A 21,382-nucleotide genomic window follows, 5' to 3' on the forward strand; every position below is an offset into this window, starting at 1 on the left:
TTCAAGGGAGGCTCAAGTCTTTGCTCCTTTAATGTGCAGTAAAAAAAAGACAACTCTCCCACGCTCAACAAGAAATTCCACGAGCAGGAGCCCTGAGCTTGGCACCCTCCTCCCTGGCTTTCATTTACAAGTGGGCAGCATGTGTGGTTTGCTCTGAAGGGTTTTCCCCCATGTGCAGAGGAGCTTCTGGCTGCCGCAGGGCTGCTTTACTGGCATGAGATGACTGATGTTTTGTTCCCCCTCTGTGCTCACCAGCTGTACAAGCTTCTGCAGGAACAGCACATTCCCACTGGTGTAACAGTGCTGATGGAAGGGCCTCCTGCTTTAAGGGGATGCAGCTCTGTGACCCTGGCACACACAGCCACCCTGAGGGAGTCTGTGTGTCCCTCTGGCTCAGAGGGACTCCCCACACCACGGCACGATGTGGTGGAAGGCATCAGTGGAAGTGAGAGAGGGAGGTAGGATCAACTTGGGAGAAGAGTATGATAATGGAGAATTAAATTAACTGCAAATAATTTGCTGAAGGCACATCCTATCCCATGGGAGACAGCCCCTTCAGCCTGGGGTACCGCTTGCAGTCCTGTGTGCTGCCAAAGGCTTGGACGACTGGCTGTCATGCAAGGGAAACATCTGGGCTGTGGGTAGGATTCTGAATAAACTGATGGGGAAAGGGAGGAGAGGAACAGGAAGAGAAGCGGTTGTGAGTGGGAAGGTGTTGCATACCACGAGCACTTGTGCAAGAGAGATTAGAGCAACAGGGTCCCTCTACCATTAGTGTTCCTCCTTGGCCACCAGTATATGCTTCACATCCCTGTGCTTTCCAGTCTAACACTGGCAGGCTGAAGGCTGAGAGATACATTCCAGGGGAGGGGTGAGGAAAGAGGCAGGCAGGAATGATTTCAGCTGCAGGCTGCAGCCTCTCCTGTTTCTTGGGCAAGATCTCTAACTACCTCACTGGAGAGCAGGATGGGGGAGCTTCTTCCAGAGCTTCTTCTGCTTTTCCCACACTGTACCATTAAAAGAAAAGCCCACTGAACTCCCACATTCTCTAGCAGCTTTGAAACCCCCCTTCACAAGTCTATAGTATGATATCCCTAAACACAACAAAGATTGTCTGAGTCTGAAAGCAGCTTAAAAATAAAAACAACTCAAAGGATAAACAGAAAGAGAATGGAGGAAGGGGACAGAGTCCTTCCTCTGCTGGCCCCTGGTTGGAGGCAAGCAAAACAGCACACACAGCCTCTTGCTCCACAGCACACGGGTCCATAGCATTCACAAGGCAAACATAGCATCATCTTCCTTTGCTTGCTTCTGATGATGGCTGGCAGCAGGAGGGGAGACAGACGTCCCTGCTGAGGAGCTGGACAAAGTAGGGAGGCGGTCTGCAACTTTCGCTCTCTCTTCCAGAAATTTGTCAAACTCTGAGAGCAAGAGAAGAGAAGAGCATTAGCAAAGAGGGAGGTTTGTGGAAGAGCCAAGGTGTTGCCAGGAGCAGTTAAAGAAAAGGGCTGGCTGGCACATCTCACCTTCACTGGTGACACCTTTTGGATCCTCTGATTCTCCCTAGCAAAGAAAGAGAAGGGCATGGTTGGAAGGAAGGTAGGTAAAGATATCTCACAGATGTGATTCTTTGCACACAGAGAGACAGGATAGTGTCCCTCCACTTCCACAGTACAGACTTGTTAGAGAGGCCCTGAGCCTCAGTTCATTAGCTATGGCTCCCAGAAGCCTGATGATACTGTTGTGGTATCTCAAAGCCCGTGTCCCTGGCTTTTCCTTCCCTGGTCCCTCCCAGCAGCCTGTGCCACAATTCAGCAATGCCAGCAGTGTCATACACTGCCTGAAGTCCAGCCCCACAGACAACTCTGGCAGGACTGCTGGCTCCAAGAAGGCAGCCCCTCACTTACCACATCAGTAGAGAGCCACTTTTCTATGTCTTCCATGAAATTGCCTTGAGGAACTGGTACCTGGGACAGAAAAAAAAAGGTCAATGAGGCCAAGAAAATAGAGGATGTTCCAGTAAATCCACTATGCAAGAAGAAAGCACAACCCAGAAGCTCAGCCTCTCGCTCCACCGTTCAGTCAGCTCAGGCCCATCCAAATCCAGCTAGTGCCACTGCAAAATTCTCGCAGATACCAGTGTGTAGTGGTTTTGGTTTGCCAATTTGAAATTTCTTGGCTAATGCACTAATTTATGTCAAGGGTTTTAGTGTTAACCATTGCTTACTTGCTTCCTCTGTCCCATCCATGCCCAGACATGCAGTTTCCAGGATACATGCCATTAAAAGCACCTGTGGTTTGGTGGTTGGCTTTGGGGTATTAGGACTGGACCAGACTTTGCTTTTTGGTGAGGATCCACTAGGTGGAAGTTAGCTCCTTGTGTAGGCAGCCAGAGAACAAGAGATACACATTTCTCTACACCTTCTCCCGCTACAAACCAGTGATAGTCTGATGTCAAAGTCTGCAGTGCTGAAGATATTGGAGGTGCCAGATCTGACAGCACAGCCGAGAACTGATTTCCTGGTATGATCATGGAGCACAGCAGGATTTGATATCACATCAAACTACTGAAGCAGACCCATCAAAGAGAAAGTTACCTACAATTAAATTTTACTTCCAGTAAGGAGGGGGCTAGCTCAGAAGAATTCATGGCCCTGGTGGATTTAAACAGCAAACAGACATATTCCTAGTGGACAGAGGTAACCTTGAAAGAAACAAAGTCTGATTTAAAACCCCAGATCCTTTTCTCCAGTCATGAGCTCCTGAACAAAGCTGAGCAAGAAGCAGCCCTTTCTAGGGGTTCCCCAAGCAGAAGAATTAGAGAGCATTTGTGGGAACTTATTTATTAGTTTTCTAATATATATAGCTTTCTTGCCCTCAGGAAAACACCAAGACCAAGAAAAAGAGCAGTATCTTTGTACCAAAGACAGGCAGATTTCCTCAAACCAGGGAACAAGTGCAGACAGTTATTACAGCTGGCAGGTAGATGAGTAGAAATGGAAGAGGATGTGTGAGATTAGGGAAGTTTCAAAGCAAGCTGGCTTTGGCTACCCAGAGAGGCTCTCTTTGGGCTAGAAGTTCCAACTGCACAGCATGTGGGAAAACTTCCTAGAGCAGACATCAGCCTGGGCTGTGCCCATTAAAGGAAGACAAACTAACAAGCTTCAGACCCACAAGCTGTCAAAGCCTCTGTGAGCCTGAGGGAATGTGACTGCAGGAATTCCTGCTGCCAAAAGACAGAATTCAACTGCTTGAAAGCTCAATCACTAACTAGCTACAGGAGGAGGTCTTCAACAGGGTTAAAGTCAGAATGTGTTTTCCTTCAAACAAGGCAACTCATGGTAAGGAGGAGAGACTACAAGGAGAATGAATGGCAGCAGCTGCCTCCATGATGTGACCAGCTATTGCCTCTGCCTCAGACACCCACCCCAAAACAGGCCAACCTCTAGCTCAGAGTGGCACGTGCTCTTGGCCTCAGAGCTCCTAGGATTTTTTCCTACATATATGTTTACTTGAGGAAGGACTGGCACACTGCCTGCTTCCTTCCCAAAGCTGGTCTCCACTACTGGCCCAGCCCAGGGTTGCTCCATTTCAGTTAGCAGTATCTGCTGATGTCTGCTGTGCATCCTCATATGCTGTGGCAGTGACACTTCTGTTACAGCAGCCCCAGCCTCCTTCCTCCCTGCTGGCTCTCCAGGACCTCAGATCTCACCATTCCTTGACGCATCATCCACTTTGTCAGTTGGGCTCCATCACTAGAGGCACCAGACTCCCCCTGGATGACAGAAGAGTTCTGCATTGCAGTGTGAGGGAGAGGGGAGGCAGCGGGTTTAAGATGAGGGAAATAATATATAATACTACTGGCCTACTTCTCTGATTGCAGAGAGAAGGTGACTGGACTTGGAAATTTGCTGAAGAGGAATAAAACATAAATTTCCAGGTGGAAATTTCCCTGGGGAGGGACATCCTTCAGCTGCCTGAGGCAACCCCAGACTTTTCACAGCTCCTCACCTCAGGGCTTTAAAGAATGAGGTATGTAGCCCAGCTAGGAAATGCAGGTTGGTGGAGACTGGGAGTTACCATCAGTTGACTTTTTCCCAACAGACAGCACCCTTACTGCCTTAGTGAGCCAGGAAGTTACTCCCAGTCTTGGTGATGCAGTAAAAGCTGTGGCCACTTACCGCTCCTGTGTTCTGCTGCCGGGCATCCAGGGCACCAGCAAGGCCCTTGGTGGCTTGGGGGTCTTCATACTTTACCCTGGACACAGAAAGAGAGACAACAGGCTGATGAGATGCCTGAGAGTGAAGAGCAGGAACTCCTAAACACATGTTCAGTACTTCTCACTGCACAACTTTTCATGCCTTGTCATTCTGCTACCAAGAAGACGAAGAGCTTCTAGAATGGTGTGCAAAGCCCTTATTAAAGGTGTAGCCCACCACAAAACAGACTAATCTACTCACTGGAACATTGTAGGATACAACAGGACAGCCTTGGCACAGTAACAGAAGGATGACAAGGACTTGTATGAAAACTAAGACACAGACTTATAGAGCTACACGACACTCACCTTCTTTGGGGTGGACTGTAAAGAGAGAAAACTAACACAGACTGACCAGAATATTACAGATATTTTAGAAAGGATTTGAACAACAAACCCTTACATACTCATCTATCTTTGCAGACACAAACAGCTCAAAAACATCTCTTTAACTAATACCACACAAGAAGTGATGGTGGCAGAGGCTCCCTGGCCTATGCTGGCCATAGGAGAGACCAGATGATCAGAAGAGCCTAGTGTTGCTTCCAGGTCTCCAAATGTACACCATTACAGCAACCTCTTTCCACACACAGACATGTCTCACCCATAATTTCCCTCATCCCAATTCTGTGTCCCCTCTAGGCTGCTACCACACATGACAATGCCACACGTCACCATTTGATCCATGCCGAACGGGGAAAACTCTCCATGCTAGGAAAATAAAGCCATTCACATAAACTCTCCACAAGTTTCCTCTCCAGTTGCTCCCAGGCCCATTCCCACAGATCCAGCAGACCATCAAGTGGAGCTGTTTTTGCTGGGGGCCAGGGGCTTGGGCCACCGCCGCTCAAATTTCTCAAAGAAGTGCTCATCAGTGAAGGGGCCGCTGTGGATAATGGCGTCCAGGATGAAGTACAGCGCCGCTATCATGCCACTGATGAGGAAGAATGGCAGGAAGGGCTTGAAGTGCCTCAAGCACTGCCTCATCAAGACACACATGAAACATAGGGGGTCAGGAACAAACCCCAGAGGCTCTGACAGCACGTCCTGTTCGGGAGCTGTAGAGCAATGGGTCTGTTCAAGTGCAGGGAGACACTGAGAGCAGAGGCTTGTGAGTGAAATGTGAAGCCTGAGCCACTAGAGGTTACTTGGCAGGAGTGCAAGTGCAGGCAGATGAAGGGCAGTGAGGAATAAATAGAAGATGTCTTGTTACTTGTGCAGAGATCATAAGCCTCAGCCTGTTAAGGACTGTGCCACAGCAGAGAGGATACAATTCCACCTCTGTCCAGAACTCCAGCACAGAGCACATACCAGTGGCTCCGGTTTCAGCCCCAGATTGGGTGCTGTTGATACAACTGTTTTTGTGCTGAACTGCCTCTATCCTCAGGCAACACAACCCACAGTAAAAGCAGTGGGGAAACCCAGGGGAAAAACACATGAAGTCATGTGTAGGCTATGGGTTTCCCCACCACATTTACCAGAAGCAGTCTGAGGCAGAGGAATGGAAGGAGACATCATTAGGAGACCTTAACTTGACATGTATGATACCTTAACTTGCTACTGGCCAGATGCAGAACAAGGCACTCCAGTGGCTGCAGGAATGCAGGAGCACAGGCCTTGGAGGGCTGGAGGCATTGATGTGCCCATGGGCTCTACTGCTTGGTACTCTACGGAGAGCAGCAAATAGCTCTGCCAGGCAAAGCAGCATGAGATCAGACACAGACTCTAAACCAGGGGATCTGGTCAGCACAGCTCTTGCCAGCTCCTCCAGAACAAGGATTCAGGAATCCACTCTGCAGTGGAGAAGGCCTCTTCAGTTCAGCCAGTGCTATGGACACCCAACTCTTAGTGCTTTACACCAGGAGGTTTCAAATACACCATGGAGGAAGAAACATCAGTCACACTTGCCAACAGAGAAACTGAGGCACAAACCAGTGCCCTCTTGCAAGCCACAACTGACTGCACTCTTCCTGCACTCCAGCTCAATACTGGCTGAATCGGCAGTTCCCAAATTCACCATCATCACAGTTAGGACACATGACTTCAGTGGCAGAAAGAAAACTGAGCCAGTCCCACTTTACACCTTCATGCCCAGACACTGAATCTCCCAGAACATGTGACACTGCAATGCTCACATGCAGGGACCAATTCCTTCTCCCCACACCCCAGGAGGATGCTGTGAAGGTGAGATTATTGCAGCAGGAAAAAGGACTGGGAGCATGGAGCTCATCCTACAAACACTGTGCATGTGAAAAGTGCATTTCTGTTTCATCCTACTGTCTCCCAGGAACTGCTGTTGGTTGGGTCATAGCCCCATTTTCCCTTAGCCCTCATCCTTTGCAAGAAGGCAGGACAGGACAGAGTGAGCAGCTCCACTCACCCTCTGCGCTGCTCAGCCAGCGAGCTGCCACGGGTCAGGGCAAACATGTCAAAGTCTTCTTCCAGCTTGCCAGAAGTGTCAAGGGACTGCAGCCCTGCACTTACACTGCTTGAGCCCAGGTCTGTGGGAGAGAGAGCAGGGTAAGCAGGCAGCACAGAACAGTAAATGGAGGACTGTGGGCTTGGAGAGTGCTGGATGGAAAACTACCATCAGAACAGGCTAAACTACTCTAGGCCCACTCCTCCATCCTGCTCCTCAGCTGCATGTGTGCAGTCGTGGGTGAAGTAACAGAAGCTGTTTCTTTGCCCACTCAGTAGATATTTTTGGCTCAGCTTCAGACAGAAGCAGCAGCATCAATTTACTGATGCTGAAGGCTAGATGTTTCTGACCATCTTAGACAACTCTGGAGGGAATTGCTCCATAACCTGTGGAAGAAAATAACCTGTACTTCCAGGCAAGAACCTCTGAGACAGATGAGTGGATTTTCATGACTCAGGCATCATCTGAAAAAAACTTGACTTGAAAAATATCTCAGCTGCCTTGTCTGTAAAAACGGTCAGGTGCCAATTTTCTGCAACTGCATCCAGGCAGTGCTATGTAGGCCATTGGTATGTATTAAAGAACCCCCAGGACTCCTCAGGTTTTTTGAGTAAACAACCTGTCAAATCCTGGGTCCTGAGCCCAAGATGCTCATGGCTGCCTTTGCAGCATAGCTTCAGCTGCTCTGCTTCTCCCAGACCTCAGTGGTCAGCCTGACACCACACAACAAGAGAGGCAAGTAGGCAATACTGCTAGGCATTGCAGAGGGAGCAACATTATCCCCAGTCCTGCTGGAAGACCAGGTCCTTAGGCACAGATTAATGCTGAGGTCCTTCTTAAGTCATGGCCACCTCCTGCAAAATGTGAGGTGAAGACACCAAGACATATGCTTGAGTGCCTTGGGGCATATACAAGTTTCTTCATGAGTTTATTAGTTGAAAACAAATGGCATTTCTCTAGGTTACTCTAGGAATCTGACTAAATAGTTTTGGAAGATGATTCAAGGGCAGGAAAGGATTTTCAAAGCAGCACAGGAGAAAGACTGAGGGGAAAACCGCATGGCAACATACTCATTCCAGCCAGCTGAGAGGAAAGGTTGCTGGTGACTTCAGGCTGTTTCAGTGCTGAAGGAGTACTGGGTCCCAGGTCAATCAAGCTGTTCTCTGCCTCATTTGGTGCCTTTGGAAGAAGAAAAAAGAAGATGGTAGAGAGCTTCTGAAACTTGGACATCCTGACCCTACAATCCCAGCTCATTGATATTGGTGAGGAAAGCCCTTCTGCACCCATTGAAAGATATCAGCAGTGAAGTTGGAGAAGAGGGACAGTGATCAGAGAACAGGCTGGGAATAGTGTCCCAGGGCAGCATATGTCTTGGTAGCCATCCTCCTAGCTCTGCTGGATGTCAGTAAGTAGGGTACTGGTTCAGAGGACAGGGTTGTGCTCAGAGAAGGCTCATATGGGAGTTGGAATCTCACTATTCAATAACCATAACTGCTGCTGCTCTGCTCTTGCTCTTTGGGCAGGGCAGGAGAGGTTTGCAGTGGGAAATAGGGTGTCCCACACACCAGGTGCTCTAGTGCAGCCTGGCTGGGACAGCAAAGCCCACCACTTCTAAATGGAGCAGACTGAACCTCCCTCCAAGTCAGCAGGGCACTGCTGGACCTGCAGGAAGCAAACCAACCTGCACAGAGAGGCAGTTGCTCTGAGTTACCTTAACAGGCTGTCCTGTCCGAAGTCGCTCAAACCTGCAAGAAAGGTGACAGGATGCATTTCAGTAGTGTGGGCTCATTCACCCACAGCTCAAGAGATCTTTTATAAGACTTGAAACTGTCTGCCCTTTCCTACCCATTAGAAAAGGGGAACTGTGGCTCAGAGTCCAATTTCCCCACAAGATACCCTAGCAAGACCCATAGTTTCCTATGGATGTCTCCTGAGAGGTGGTGTGAGAAAGCTTCTTAGGATCTTCCACACTTGTACATTTACACTCATACACGCTTACTCCTTACAATTCATCTGGGGATGAACTAGCAAAGATGTGTTTGTTGAAATGGAAGGGAAGTAAAGCAGTGCTGTTCCCATCTGGGCAATTTCTTTCTGTTCCCATCTGCCTCAGAGCTAGAAAACCAGCTCTTTCCATGCAGTTGCCTCCTTATTTTGGGTTATGCCACAGAGCCATCTTTATATCCCATCAGGAACTTACACAGCAGCTTTGAAGAGACAGGAATTAGTCACCAAAAACAGAACAGGCTTTGTTCTCAAATAGGGATGATACAGACTGATACATCCTGAGTATTATACTCATGGGCAGATCCAAAGGGTGGGATAGGCAGCCTTCAAGGGCAGTAAAGTCTTGTGGGAGAGCAGGGAAGAGAAGGGAGCAGAGAGGTACCTTTCATGGCGCAGAAACACGTTATTGAGGTTGTCATTGATGAGGAGTAGCTCCTCAGTGAGTTGCTCATGGAGGACACGGGGAATCAGCTCCAGGACTCGCTGCTGCATGGCTCTGCATGTCCGATTCAGCTCCTGTTCAAAGCAGGGCAAGTCACCACAAAGGTCATACTATGGCTGAGCACTCACAGGTTTGGAAGTCTGACTGGAACACAGACCCCAGAGGCTACTGGGATACTGTTGATGGGCAACAAATAATGGTGTGAGAGGTAAATTGAGTCTGAGCTTTACATGGAATAATTGTATGCTTTTTATGTAACACATCACCCAGAAAGAAAGGCCCTTGGGGACTACAAGTTCCCTTGTGAGATAATTCCAGCCTCCATAATACGATATCCATCCACCATTGAAACTCTACCTTCCTTGTGTCTCCCTTATTCCTGCACTCCTTGATAAGCCCCACACCAAACTTCCAGTCATTCCCCACCCCTGGCATGCATCAAGCCTTAGTCCATCAAGTCACTGCTAAATCGTGCTGCATGTGCCAGTCCTCCACCCCACCCAGTGCTCTTTACCTGAAGCAGCTCCAGGTCAGAAGGCTCGGCCTGGGATGGCACCAGCTCTGTCAACATCTCCGACATAACCTTTGTGTTCCCATTCACCACTTCCAGCTCACTGCGCAGCTTCCCGATCTGCAAAAGAGAAGAGAAGTGACAGCTCTGCCAGGGGAGGCTAAGGACATAACTGAGGGAGTTCTGAATGGCAGGGAATGGCACCACGTGTGCATGCCTGTTCACAGAGCTGGAGGGAAGTTCTTTGTCACCACTCATTTTAGCTCTCGGGAGCTCCCACCAGAAAGCCCCTCTATTACTTACCATCAAATTCATTTGCTGGTAGCACACACCAGGGCCTCACCTGGGATCTTTAGCCAGTAGTCTAGCCTTGATTTTTAATAGCCAGCACAGGTATGCTGGTATGATTCAAATCTCTCCTCAGCCAACAGCTCCCATGTGGTAGCCATTTAAATTGTTTAATTTCCAAAGTGGTGTAAGAGGGGAAAACAATTCATTCCCATTCAACAAGAAGGCCTCAGCTAAGTGTGCAGTTGAAGCTTTAGTCCTCTAGTTTACAAGCTGCTAATGAGCCTCTTTAGAACAGTTTCTACCCTCTTTCTGCAAGGGAATGCAAAATACTGACAGCTAGGGCTTTGCTGCTGAACATGGTGTCATATGAAGTCAGGGTGAGGAAGGAGAAAAGAGGATGGGGAAAAAAGTGAGGAAGCCCTAGCATTTGGAAACCACATAGCCAGACAGGGTTGATTCATAGAAAGTAAGCAATAAGAGACAATATAAACAAAGATGATAAAGGACGCATCATGTCTCAGCTCCCCACTTCCCTCTACCTGCAAGCAGCCCTGTCTTAGGGAAACATAACCACTCCATGGTTATAGTATCCCAGTTCATCACTGTGACCACAGTGGAGCTCTGGGGAGTTCTCGAAGGACTGTGCTTTAGAGGAACAGCTCCTTGAAGACAGGGGCCAGGGCAGGACCAATCTTGCAGCCCCAGAACAGTGTTTGTGAAGTAGCCTCAAACACAGGAAGAATCAGCAACATCCTGGGACTTGTGTCCAACTCACCTGCTCTGGTGTGGGTGTGATGGGTGCATCACTAGATGTGCCTCTCCCAGGGGGCAGGGTGACAGGGTGGAGGATGGACTCCATCTGCTGAGGGGAGTTGACTGCAGGTGAATTCTGTCCAGACTGAGAGTTGGAGCTGTACACAGTCTTCAGATAAAGGTGAGGAAAGTGACAGAGAGAAGGAGATGTTAGACACTCACACTTGACAGGGCAGTGCAACTAGAGGAGAAATATTGATGGCAAGTCCCCATTTGGTTTCAACAGCTCTTGGCTGTCCTGGAGTTTCTCACCACCCAAAAATCTCTAAATTCAAGGAAGAGTTCCTAAAATCCCCTCATTGCTCCAGAATGGCAGCTGCCCAACATTCTTCTCTTCAGCAATACTCCCATACCCTCTGTGGTGTGTGGATGGGTGACAGCATGTCCAGATCAGTCATGGGGAACTCCAATCCCTTCCGTCTCAGATCTTCATAGACAGCAACGACACCAGTTAAGTCTGGAGAGCTGCGGAAGGCGTCTGCCCAGGACTGGGGAGAAGGAGACAATACAGCCCATCACCACATATAAGAGCCTTCTGTACAAACACCTAAAGACACACGCTCTGGGCTGCTGCAGATGCTCACACTGCTTGGCTCACCTGGATGAGGGTCAGCACCTTGTCATGCACTATGGCAGGTGGATTGTTCTTTGGCAGGATTGTTCTCACCAGGACACCTTCTACAAAGTCCTGGCTGGACACAAGGACGTGGAAGCGATGGCCGCAGTTCTTGACGCAGGTTTCCAGGACCTTCAAAGGCAATAAAGCATTAGCTGTAGCCTTCTTTGCCCTCATGTGTTAGCCTTGCTGGCTTTAGGTACACGTGTCTGTTCAGCACGTGTGCTAAAACTTGTATTCAGCACTCAGCTTTACAGCACAGTATCACACAGCAGAGAGACAGCCCTGACTGCTCACCGTCAAAGCCAGCATAACTTCATGGAAGTTCTTATTCCCTACAATTCTCTTCTTAATGGCTCGGAAGGCATCTTTGGGCCTGAAGGAGAAATGAGATGAAGAAAGATCATCACAAGGTTGAGGCAAAGCAAAACAGCCACAGGTTCTGGATGCATCATACTCAGCAGGTGTCCGTCCTCACTATGTTTTCAGGATGGCTTGAAGCAGTGACTGGTAAAGCAGCTTTTGCTTGTGGTTCTGCAAGAGGAGTGGGGTTGGCTGATCATAGAACCATTTAGGTTGGAAAAGACCTTTTACAGTCATCAAGTCCAACCATAAACCTAACACTGTGAAGTCCACCATTAAACCATGTTCTTGAGTGATATCACTGAAATTAGAGGCCTCTGTGCTGATGTCTGCAATAGCTCAAGGTGTTCAGGACACAACAGAGAACAGAGTAAAAACAGTGCTAGAAGCACACTCTTGGTGGGGGTAGAGCAAAATCCCATGGCAGAGAGACTGAAGAGGAGGAGATCACAGAGAAGTTTAGCATGGGTTAGAAACAGGAAGGAGAGACCAAGCTGTGGCAATTCCTGTGTTACTCAGAGAGGAGCTATTTAACATTTCCCTGGGGAGAAGGAAGCTCACAAGCTGCAGGGGAGACACTGTGGCAAAATCTTGCCTATACTGCAGGTGGGTAAGAGAGCAACAGCATAGCAGGACCTCATTAACCATTCTCAGAGGAGAAACACCCTGGTTTCAGACCACTGTGGTCTTAAGAGGGCATAAATGGACCAACATGCTCTTGCAGAGCACAGGAAAAGAAGCTGAGCTGAAGGAGCAGCAGTGCTGGAGGAGAAAAGTGGGTTGGAGACATTGAGGCAGTGAGGAGAGCAGAAGTGTACCGGCCTGTGGGGCAGCATGGTGTCAATGGATGCACATTGGCAGGGCAATGGGAGAGCCTGTCCAGCTGTGCTATCAGGTGCCCAGACCTGAAAGAAGTGGCTACAGCTCAGGCCTGAGAACTGTGGACAGAGACAGGTGTATTTGCACCACGGGAATAGTGGAAAAGGAGTGGTGACAGATCTCTAAGTAGAGATGTTTGACTTTGTTTCCATACAACTGTGAAGCTGAAAACTGGGCTTGCTAATCCTCTGTCAACATCACTGTGGGGGAGGACAGCAGGAGTGAAACCTACATGTTTTATTCCATGTAGCACCTTCTTTTTTACATGCTGCTCTTGACATCTCCACTGTGAGAAGGAGCATTCTCCCTTGAATTCACTGGCAAATCCCCAGGTCCTGAGTTAACAAGTCTGGCAGATTGATGAACATCTCCCTGCAGGGAGAGGGAGACAAGAGCTCCCCCACCCACTTTGTGCTGAGTGACTGTACATGAAAATACCTGAGAGGAAACCCAAGAAAGACTGGCACAGTGAGAGGACTGAATAGCAGCCTGAGATTTTCTCCTCTTCTCAGTCACCAGCCTTTAGATTTTTACATTCCCAGAGGAGAGAAAGAGAAGGGCATGAAGGGGGAATAAATCAAAGTGGAAGAAATGCAAATATGCCTTCTGGAGATGGGAGCCAGCCTGGCTTGAACAGAGGGTTGCCTGGGGACCCTGAAGGCCTGTTTGAATGGCTCCTAGCACTCACCAAGATTATAGAGAAGTATCTAACAAATGCCCTGACAGCATTGCTATGTCTCTAGGTCTCCTATCAGAACCTGTCTCAGGAATTGCTGGGAAGCCTAGCTTATTACCTCCACCAGTGCATGCTACCACTGTAGTCTAGAGATGTGGTGTTACACTGAATGCAGGGACCTGCCACTGGATATGGGCCCTTGCTAGCTCCCTTACCCTTCTTCAGTCTCGTTAATGATGTCACAGATCTCCATGTTGAGAGCCCAGTCCTCACTCCGCAGGGACCCATCAGTAGCTCTCTCTGGAAAACAGAAACCAAGACAAAGTTAAGGGCAGCCTGGCACACTTAAGTTAAGCTCTCACAAGACCCCAGACCCCAGCCTGCTTTTCCTGGCTGCCGCTGCAACATGCAAGGAGGCAAATCCATATGCAAATTCCAGGTCACCAAGTGCTCCCCACTAGGTGTCACCATGGCAGAGCACGCTGCTGGGATGGTGGGTGCCCAGCTTCGCCCATGCCACCAATGCTACTGACACACAAACACACTGTCTGTGACTTCTGGTGTCCTGTACACAAAGGGAAGGGGCTCAGCATGACTTCAGCTCCACAGCTAAGGAAAAGGGGGCTTACTTGCTTTGTTACTGCAAGGCCAGAAACCGTGAGTTCAGCCTGCTCACACTGATACGGATCTAATACCAGTAACTCCAATTCTTGGTTTGTACTACATAAGGAGGCCATAAGGAGACTATAGAATCAGCACTCCCCTTTTTTTTTTTTGTATACCAGCTCTATAAAAACATAGAAAAACAAAGCAGAGTTTATCTTGTTTAACATTTACACCTCTCCCCTGAACTTCTGGCCTCTAGGGAGTGTGGGCAGAAGCAAACTGCAGGCTGAAGTTGAAGCAATATAGTTCCAGCTTTGATTGTATCCCCTTTAATTAGGAATTCCTCAGTCAGCCTTGATGTTATTTATTCAAGGCAGAGATTTGGGAAACAAGCAGCTATTACTGGGAGCACCAGTGTCTCCACCCTGTAATCATCCATGTCTCAGCCCTAGCCATGCTACTGACTCATGCCTTCAGGGACACCACCAGTAGCTGGGGGAAAGAGAACTGCCAGTGGGGCCAGCAGGGCCCAGGCACTCCCAAGACCACAGGGAAACACAGAGATACAACAAATGGCAAGCAGAGGACAAGAACCATCCTTTTCAGCTCTCTCATCCTACAAAACACTTGTCTTAGCACTGGGGCCAGAGAATTAAAACTGGCCAGACCGGTTTAGCATTTACCAGGTGCTCTTTAGGAGAGCTCAGTCCCAGCAAGGTACTTACAGAAGTGCCTGCATTTTCAAAACTGCTGCCCCTGCAAAATCTATGGCTGTCCCTTGCTGCTGCGTGTCCTCTACCCCTTTCCTCTGCAGAGCTGCCTTTTTATTTTCTTTTTATTTTCTTTTTCTTTTGACCCAGTAACTAATGATCCCTGTGTGGGAATGAAATTAAATGCCCGTTCATGCAGTAATGGGATAGGACCATAACACAGGAAGAAGATTTTTTAACTCCTGCCTAGGTAAGCACATCCATCATGTCTTGTTGAGGGTCAGGCACAGAGCTATTCACACCACTGTGCAATGCAGCCTCTTATACACGTGTCCCTCCCACAGATTGCACACCACAGTGTGAAGCTATCTGCATCTTATCATAATCCAGGCACCACCTTTTTTGTTGGCTACAGAATGCATTGATTACATAGTGATTACGCTGATGACATTGTGGCCACAGCCAGATGGAAGACTGGCAGACAGGGAAGGAGAGTGGCAGAATGTTCTTGATGCTCTTCCACGTTTCTAAAGGTCTGGCTATTACTGGAATAACCTTAAGGCTCCTTGATTCAGGTAAACTTTTGTTACTTTGACTATTAATTTTACATAGGGATCCTGATTTCTGGCATCTCCAAGCTTCCTCTGTGAGGCACAGGAGGAAGGATTGCACTGGGTGATGTGGAGAATACATCCAGGGCAATAGGTGTGTCTGGTGCGCCAGGGTATGTATCAGTCAACGGGGGAAACTGTGGTAACACATGAGGGAAAATGTTTTCCATTGAGGTTCCTTTGGGATCAGGACTCAGTACAGTGTCAGAGCTCCAGGTTTCCTCCTAGCCTGGGACACCTGCCTTGCTGGCAGGCAGGTTGCAGCTCAGGTCAGTCTGATGGGTTTGGCTCATGAGGTCACAAAGATCCCCTCCCTTGTGCTCTCCTCCGGGATCCCCTGCTCATGACACATCATGGTTTCAACAAGCCAGAAGTTTCCCTGCACTGTTTGCTGCCACTGGCAATGAATCACAGAAATCCACTACACAGGGGTTGCTCTGCTGACAGGGAAGTCAACATCCACTCTTCTCACAGCACATGGAAGGAAAAACCCACAACTTAGGAACAGGGCTGAGCCTGCTTAGAAGCTCTCAGCTACAGTAGAAACAAAGGACAAAATAAAACCTTCATTTAACCATCAATCCTTGCTGTTCAAATCTCCTCAGCCTTCCTTTGCATTGTACACAAACATGAATTGAATCTGCAATCACCCCTTCCTTGCTTCCCAATGTGCAACCTGCTCTCCACCACCCTTTCCCTCCAAATGCACCAGTCCTGCCAAGGTCGAGCAGCAGGTTTGCTTTTCAGAAAGGAATGTAAATAAACCATGTGGGCTGCTTCACCTGGCTGGCCTTTTAGGGGAAAACTGGGCTGCCTCAGAAGTGACATGCCCTGCCCCTGTTACCCCACAATAGGGTGGTCATCCTGCTATTGTCACCCCAGTTCACACACTTACCAAGGGAGAGCTGCAGGAAAGCAGCAAACCTGCCATAAACAAAACATAGGGTCACAAAATGCAAAGCTGGAAGACCAGTGCATATGGAAAACAGGAATGTGACCCTGAGGCAGTTCCAAGGACAAAATGCTTGAATTTACCCAGTACAAATTAAGGCCTCGCCTAGCTGGCATTGGGAAAGCTGGAGTTAATGCCCTTCTAATCCTTCTTGCTCTCTTTTAAGCTGTAAGGGACTGTCCAAGCCTAGTAAGATATGGAATTTTCTCCAAAATCCTGAATTTGCCCTTTTGTAAAGACTGCATAAGGGAAGGAAACAGTCTAATTAGTCACATGAAGGATCAGGGTGGCTGGCCCCATTTCATGAGCTGTAATTAGCACATGAGCTGTCTGCTCCGCACGAAATCTGAGCCTGGGATGACTGGGGGCAGCAACAAGTCCCTAAAAAGAGCGAGCATAGGAGGCAGGGCACTGCCACAGACCCAGCACTGCCTGGTGGGACTCCTCAGGCAGCATCTACTTCTGGGTGTTACCAGCTGAGCCTGACCTGCAGCAGAGAATTCTGCTGGCAGAGGTTATCGTGAGCCTGCGAATGCCATCCCCCTCCAAGCCCCAAACCAACTGGCTGCTGAATATACAGGAGGCCCTTCATGGGGCTGCTCCAAAGCCACATTGTTTTGGCAGCCAGTCCAGCTCCCCGGGTGTGACAGCATTGAGGTTTGTCTGATTCCAGTCTGCTGCCTGACAAATTGCTCAGGACCGCACAGGACTGTGGTACGGGTTGGACCAGAGCATCAGCTCTTCTCCTGCATGGCACTGGATGTGCTCCTGCTGACTGCACTAGGTGATAAAAGTTATTTGGAACCAGCAGATAAGGAAGAACTCCAAGCACTTGGCATAACTGCACGAAGGAGCTGTACACTGTTTTGTGCTATGATTACATTTCACAACTTTGCTTCTTTACAAGGTTATTGTCTCTGCCCTGGAGGCAGGGGAGAGTTCACTGTGGGGCTGGGGATCCCACTCAGCTGTCCCTGCACACCAGCACTGCAGTCAGTAGTGTCAGGAGCCAGGGACAGAAGGTCCTCTGCAGGCTCCTGTCCCCTTTGCTCCCCATTCCAGACCTGAAGCACCCATAAACATCCAGATGCTCAGAAATCTTTTGCCCGTGATATGCCCTGCCCCTCCTCCAAATGAAGCTTTCAAACAGTGCTCCCTGCAGTGCTTCTTGTTAGCTCTAAGTTGCTCAGCAAAGCATCAAGCACCTTCTTGCCCATTTCAACAGGCATTTGAGGGCACCAGCAGCTCATTGCATGAGACACCTTAGGTTCAGCAGAAAGCAATGCAAGATGTCCCTTCTCCCAACTTCCCTTCAGTTCACAAACTCACAAGACCGAATCAGCATCCTCATGCTTTTATTTCCCTTGAGGGAACTTCAGCACCAGCTCTGTCAGGACTTCACCATTTAGTTGTATCCTTTCCCCAAAGCTTGAGAGGACAACATGCATTCTAGAGAGACCAGAGATATGGCTCCAAATCTAATTCGAGGATGGTGATGGACGCAGACTGACACAGTGGTGTGGACATTTGTGTCTCTGAACTCCTGCTCCTTTCCTTGAACCAGCTCAAATTCTCAGGGATCAAGTGACTCTTCAGCTGCTTCCTTTGCCCCTTTTCCTCCAGACAGAAAAGGCACAGAAGACAAGGCAATGCCTTTTTGAGAAGCACAAACTTGCAGAGACCTACAGAGGGGTGCAGGAACACCTGCAAGGTGGGATCTCAAAGCTTATGGGGATTTTTCTGGAATATTGTTTTGCATCTGCCTCTCTTTCTCACCCAGAAGCCTTTCTTACAGAAAGCCCTCTTTACAGTCTCAACTTTTCCTGGTCCTCATGCCTAAAATAACCCTCATCCATAAAAAAAAAAAAGTGTAATCTCTGTGCTACACCGTTACTTCTTTCCCTTGCCTGTGCTCATTTACTGAAATAACCTGCCTCTGTCCCTTTTGGTATTGCTATAATTACTAGTTATTTTAGACTTCTAGGGTGAGGACAGAGCAATGGTGGTTTCTTCTCCATTCTCTCACTCAGAGAATTCACCTCCTTGAAATTAGATTTTCCATTTTGAAAATGGAAAAAAGCTTCTCTTAGCTCTTAAATGGAGGCATAGTGGATTTCCTTTTCAAGGGGGGAATCCGAACTATGATGCTTTATCACTCTTTGGAAATGTTCACATTGGTGTTTTAAAAATCCCACCACTCAACAGAAACAAATACAAAAAAACCCAAAGGAGTAAGTCTGTATTCCTCTGACTTGGGAAGAGACATCACAGTGCAAAACCAGGACAGAGGCAACTTTTACAACTAAATCTCAGAACTGTATGTAAGAAACTAGAAAACTTACTCCTCTGCAACTGACTCATTCTATGACAGATCACTGAGATTATCTGAGTGTTGCTTTCCTAGTCAGCAAAATAAATGGGTCTTACTAGATTAACATTAATGAAGGAATTTGAGAATGTTGCTGCAGTGTGCCACAGAGGATTTTTTTATTCCTTAGCCTTTATCTAAAGCTATTTTAGACTTCATAAGCTATATCAAGCATACATGACGTTGTCCAAATAATTTACAAGGACGCAGCACTATCTTTCTGCAGACAGCCCAGGGCAGCAGCACTGTGCAGGTTTGGTGATCAGGCTCATGGGTTGGACACGCAGCTGCCACCTACCAAACAAGTCTGGGGAAGTAGTGTTTGCGTCTCAAATTAAGCAGTGAAGATAGCATTTATCCATGTCCCCCAGGATGTTGATAGGCAGTGTTCAAAAGGAAAAAAATATGAATATTTTCAATCACCAGTCCTTTCAAGTCATCCACAGGGTTCCTTTCTCATTTGCTGTAATTCCTCCACCTCTTTGGACTCCCATAATCCAAATCAATCCCAGTCAGTAAGATCTCCCTAGTATCATACCTCTGCTTCTCAACTCCTCTCTGACAACACTTTTGAAATATCTTTTCTTTTTTCCTCTTCTTTGCTGTTGCTTTGTTGCTTGGGAGTCCCTTATTTAATTGAAAGAAAGCCTAGAGGTATAACCCACTTAAAATCTGGTTACTAAACTGACCAGAACATCTGTGAGGCAACCTTCAGATTTCCTCTAGCCAAACACAAGGACATATCTGATACACTCACTGAGAGAACAAAGAGCATTCATTTGGGAAAGGGCAGGAGATGGCTTCTCCTGGAACGTGTGATGAAACATGTGTTCTTCTGGGGATATGCTGAAGATCATCTGGAGGATTTTGATAACACAAAATCTTCCCTGATGATCCTTCCACCGCCTGGCTGTAATGCATCTCACCTATCAGTCTCAACACCAGAGTGGCACATCACAATACCCCTGATGCACTTTGGGACAGTATTAGGGTAGCCTCTAAAATCACTATAATAAAAGCATTACTTAAAGCAGCTGCTGGGTCTCTTCCCACCCCAGGCACAGCCTCTTATTCACCCATGCAAGGACACCAAAAAGACTGAATGTGGGACTGGATGTTCACAGCAAAGAGTCAAGGTCTGACAAGCAATGAACAGCAAGAATGAGAAAGTGCATAAACTTAGAAATGGACAGTTTAAATGGGCATCAACCTGCAAGCACAATTCAAGGCCCTTAGACAACATAACATGGGAAGTGAGTCTTCATTCTAAGCATTTTAAGAACTACATCCCTGTTCTGACACCAGTACAGCTGTTGATGGTCTTCTTCTCTCTAACTGTGGCATCTCTGCTCCACTTTCTCAGGCCACATCCTTCTCCCATGTTCCCCAAGCTGCCCTGAGCACAGGGACTGTGGGACACCATGTACCGGTGGGCCTGCCAGGTCACAGCGTGGGTGCTGTTCATTGCTGGAGCTGGTGCTCCATGCTGAGCCAGTTCGTGCTGCAGGAGCCAGGGCATGGCCCTGCCAGGCACTGCTTGTGGCACAGCTCCGTGCGGGAAACACTCCCAGCTGCCCAGCACGAGTCCTTCAGGTAGGGAATGCAGGTCTGACTGAGCAAGCTGTGTGTACCCGGGCCAGCCCAGCCTGATGCTGCTGTCCCCACAGCCCTGGTGCCACCACAGCCCTCGCTGACCCCTGTCCCACAGCCCTGGTGTCCCTGCGGCCCTCACTGACCCCTGTCCCCACAGCCCCACTGTCCCCACAGCCCTCACTGACCCTGTCACAGCCCCGCTGTCCCCACAGCCCCGCTGTCCCCACAGCCCTGCTGTCCCCACAGCCCTCACTGACCCTGTCACAGCCCCGCTGTCCCCACAGCCCCGCTGTCCCCACAGCCCTGCTGTCCCCACAGCCCTCACTGACCCTGTCCCACAGCCCCGCTGTCCCCACAGCCCTCACTGACCCTGTCCCACAGCCCCGCTGTCCCCACAGCCCCGCTGTCCCCACAGCCCTGCTGACCCCACAGCCCTGCTGACCCCACAGCGCTCGCTGACCCCGTCCCACACCCCCTGCGTCTCGCGGCCGCCCCTCGTGCCACGGCGGGTCACGCGCGCCATTCCCGCCCAGACGGGATAGGCTGCCCTGGCTGGAGCCCAGCCAATCAGCAGCTCCCTGAAGCCCCCCAAGAGGCGCAGGCGGGAATGGCCCCAAGCCAATCACGGGGCTCGGCGGGGCCGGGGGGCGTGGCACGGACCACCGGCCTGCGGCCCCTTTAAGTGAGCAAACTTCACCTCACCACCCCAAGACCCCCTCACGCCCGGATTGGCTGGCGGGGCCCCCGACGGAGCCGCCTCGGGCCGCGCGCTCGCTATTGGTCAGCGCCACCCGTCAGTCAGAGCAGAGCTCTCTTCTGATTGGCCAGCGCGCTGCTGGTCCCGCCGCGGAGGCGGGGGCCGCCGCTTTCCCGAGGAAGGGTCCGGCGGACGCCTCCGGGGGCGCGGGGCCGGACGGGCGAGCGGGGGCGCGGGGAGAATCGGGGGGCGCGGGTGCGGCTCTTACCGATGCGCTGCCCCACGGGGGAGCTGAAGGGGTTCCCCAGCAGAAAGTCCATCACCGCCGCCGCGCCGCGATCAGCTGACGCTGCCGCCGCCGCCGCTCACGTGACCCGCGCGCCGGCCGGGGCGGGCCCGCCGGGCCCCGCTGTGACGCCACCGGCCGCCGCCCGGACCGGCCCCGCCGAGCCACGGGCTGACACAGGCGCGGAGCGACCGCCGAGGGGCGGCGGCTGCCGGGGCAGGGCGGAGTGCGACCGACGGGGCCGAGGTCCTGCTGGCCCTTAGGCCCTGGACGCAGGAACCGAG

The 21,382-nt window shown here is 49.7% G+C and overlaps 1 protein-coding gene across 2 annotated transcripts; it reads right to left on the bottom strand.

Moving 5' to 3' along the window:
- Window positions 1–21,186, bottom strand: TOM1 (target of myb1 membrane trafficking protein). Of its 2 annotated transcripts, XM_033058850.1 has the most exons (16): window positions 21,081–21,186; window positions 13,491–13,575; window positions 11,655–11,733; window positions 11,340–11,489; window positions 11,095–11,229; window positions 10,704–10,850; window positions 9,641–9,757; window positions 9,067–9,200; window positions 8,389–8,422; window positions 7,748–7,856; window positions 6,639–6,759; window positions 4,182–4,257; window positions 3,713–3,775; window positions 1,908–1,967; window positions 1,527–1,563; window positions 1–1,421 (listed from the first exon to the last, which is right to left on the bottom strand). In XM_033058850.1, the coding sequence occupies exons 1-16, from the start codon at window positions 21,130–21,132 to the stop codon at window positions 1,273–1,275; spliced, it is 1,548 nt and encodes a 515-aa protein (XP_032914741.1). In that variant the 5' UTR covers window positions 21,133–21,186; the 3' UTR covers window positions 1–1,272. The 2 variants fall into 2 exon arrangements, with proteins under 2 accessions (XP_032914741.1, XP_032914742.1); XM_033058851.1 differs by lacking the exon at window positions 3,713–3,775.
- Window positions 21,187–21,382: the final 196 nt, after the last annotated feature.

The sequence above is a fragment of the Catharus ustulatus genome, chromosome 4 (genome assembly GCF_009819885.2).
Source record: "Catharus ustulatus isolate bCatUst1 chromosome 4, bCatUst1.pri.v2, whole genome shotgun sequence".
Taxonomy (NCBI): domain Eukaryota; kingdom Metazoa; phylum Chordata; class Aves; order Passeriformes; family Turdidae; genus Catharus; species Catharus ustulatus.

Excerpts from the sequence above, each read along its gene's own strand:
- TOM1 (XM_033058850.1), bottom strand. The coding sequence starts at position 21,132 with ATGGACTTTCTGCTGGGGAACCCCTTCAGCTCCCCCGTGGGGCAGCGC. Across the intron at positions 11,230-11,339 it reads AGGTGCTGACCCTCATCCAG|TCCTGGGCAGACGCCTTCCG; the intron begins GTGAGCCAAGCA and ends CCTTCTCCCCAG. Across the intron at positions 10,851-11,094 it reads CCATCCACACACCACAGAGG|ACTGTGTACAGCTCCAACTC; the intron begins GTATGGGAGTAT and ends CTTTATCTGAAG.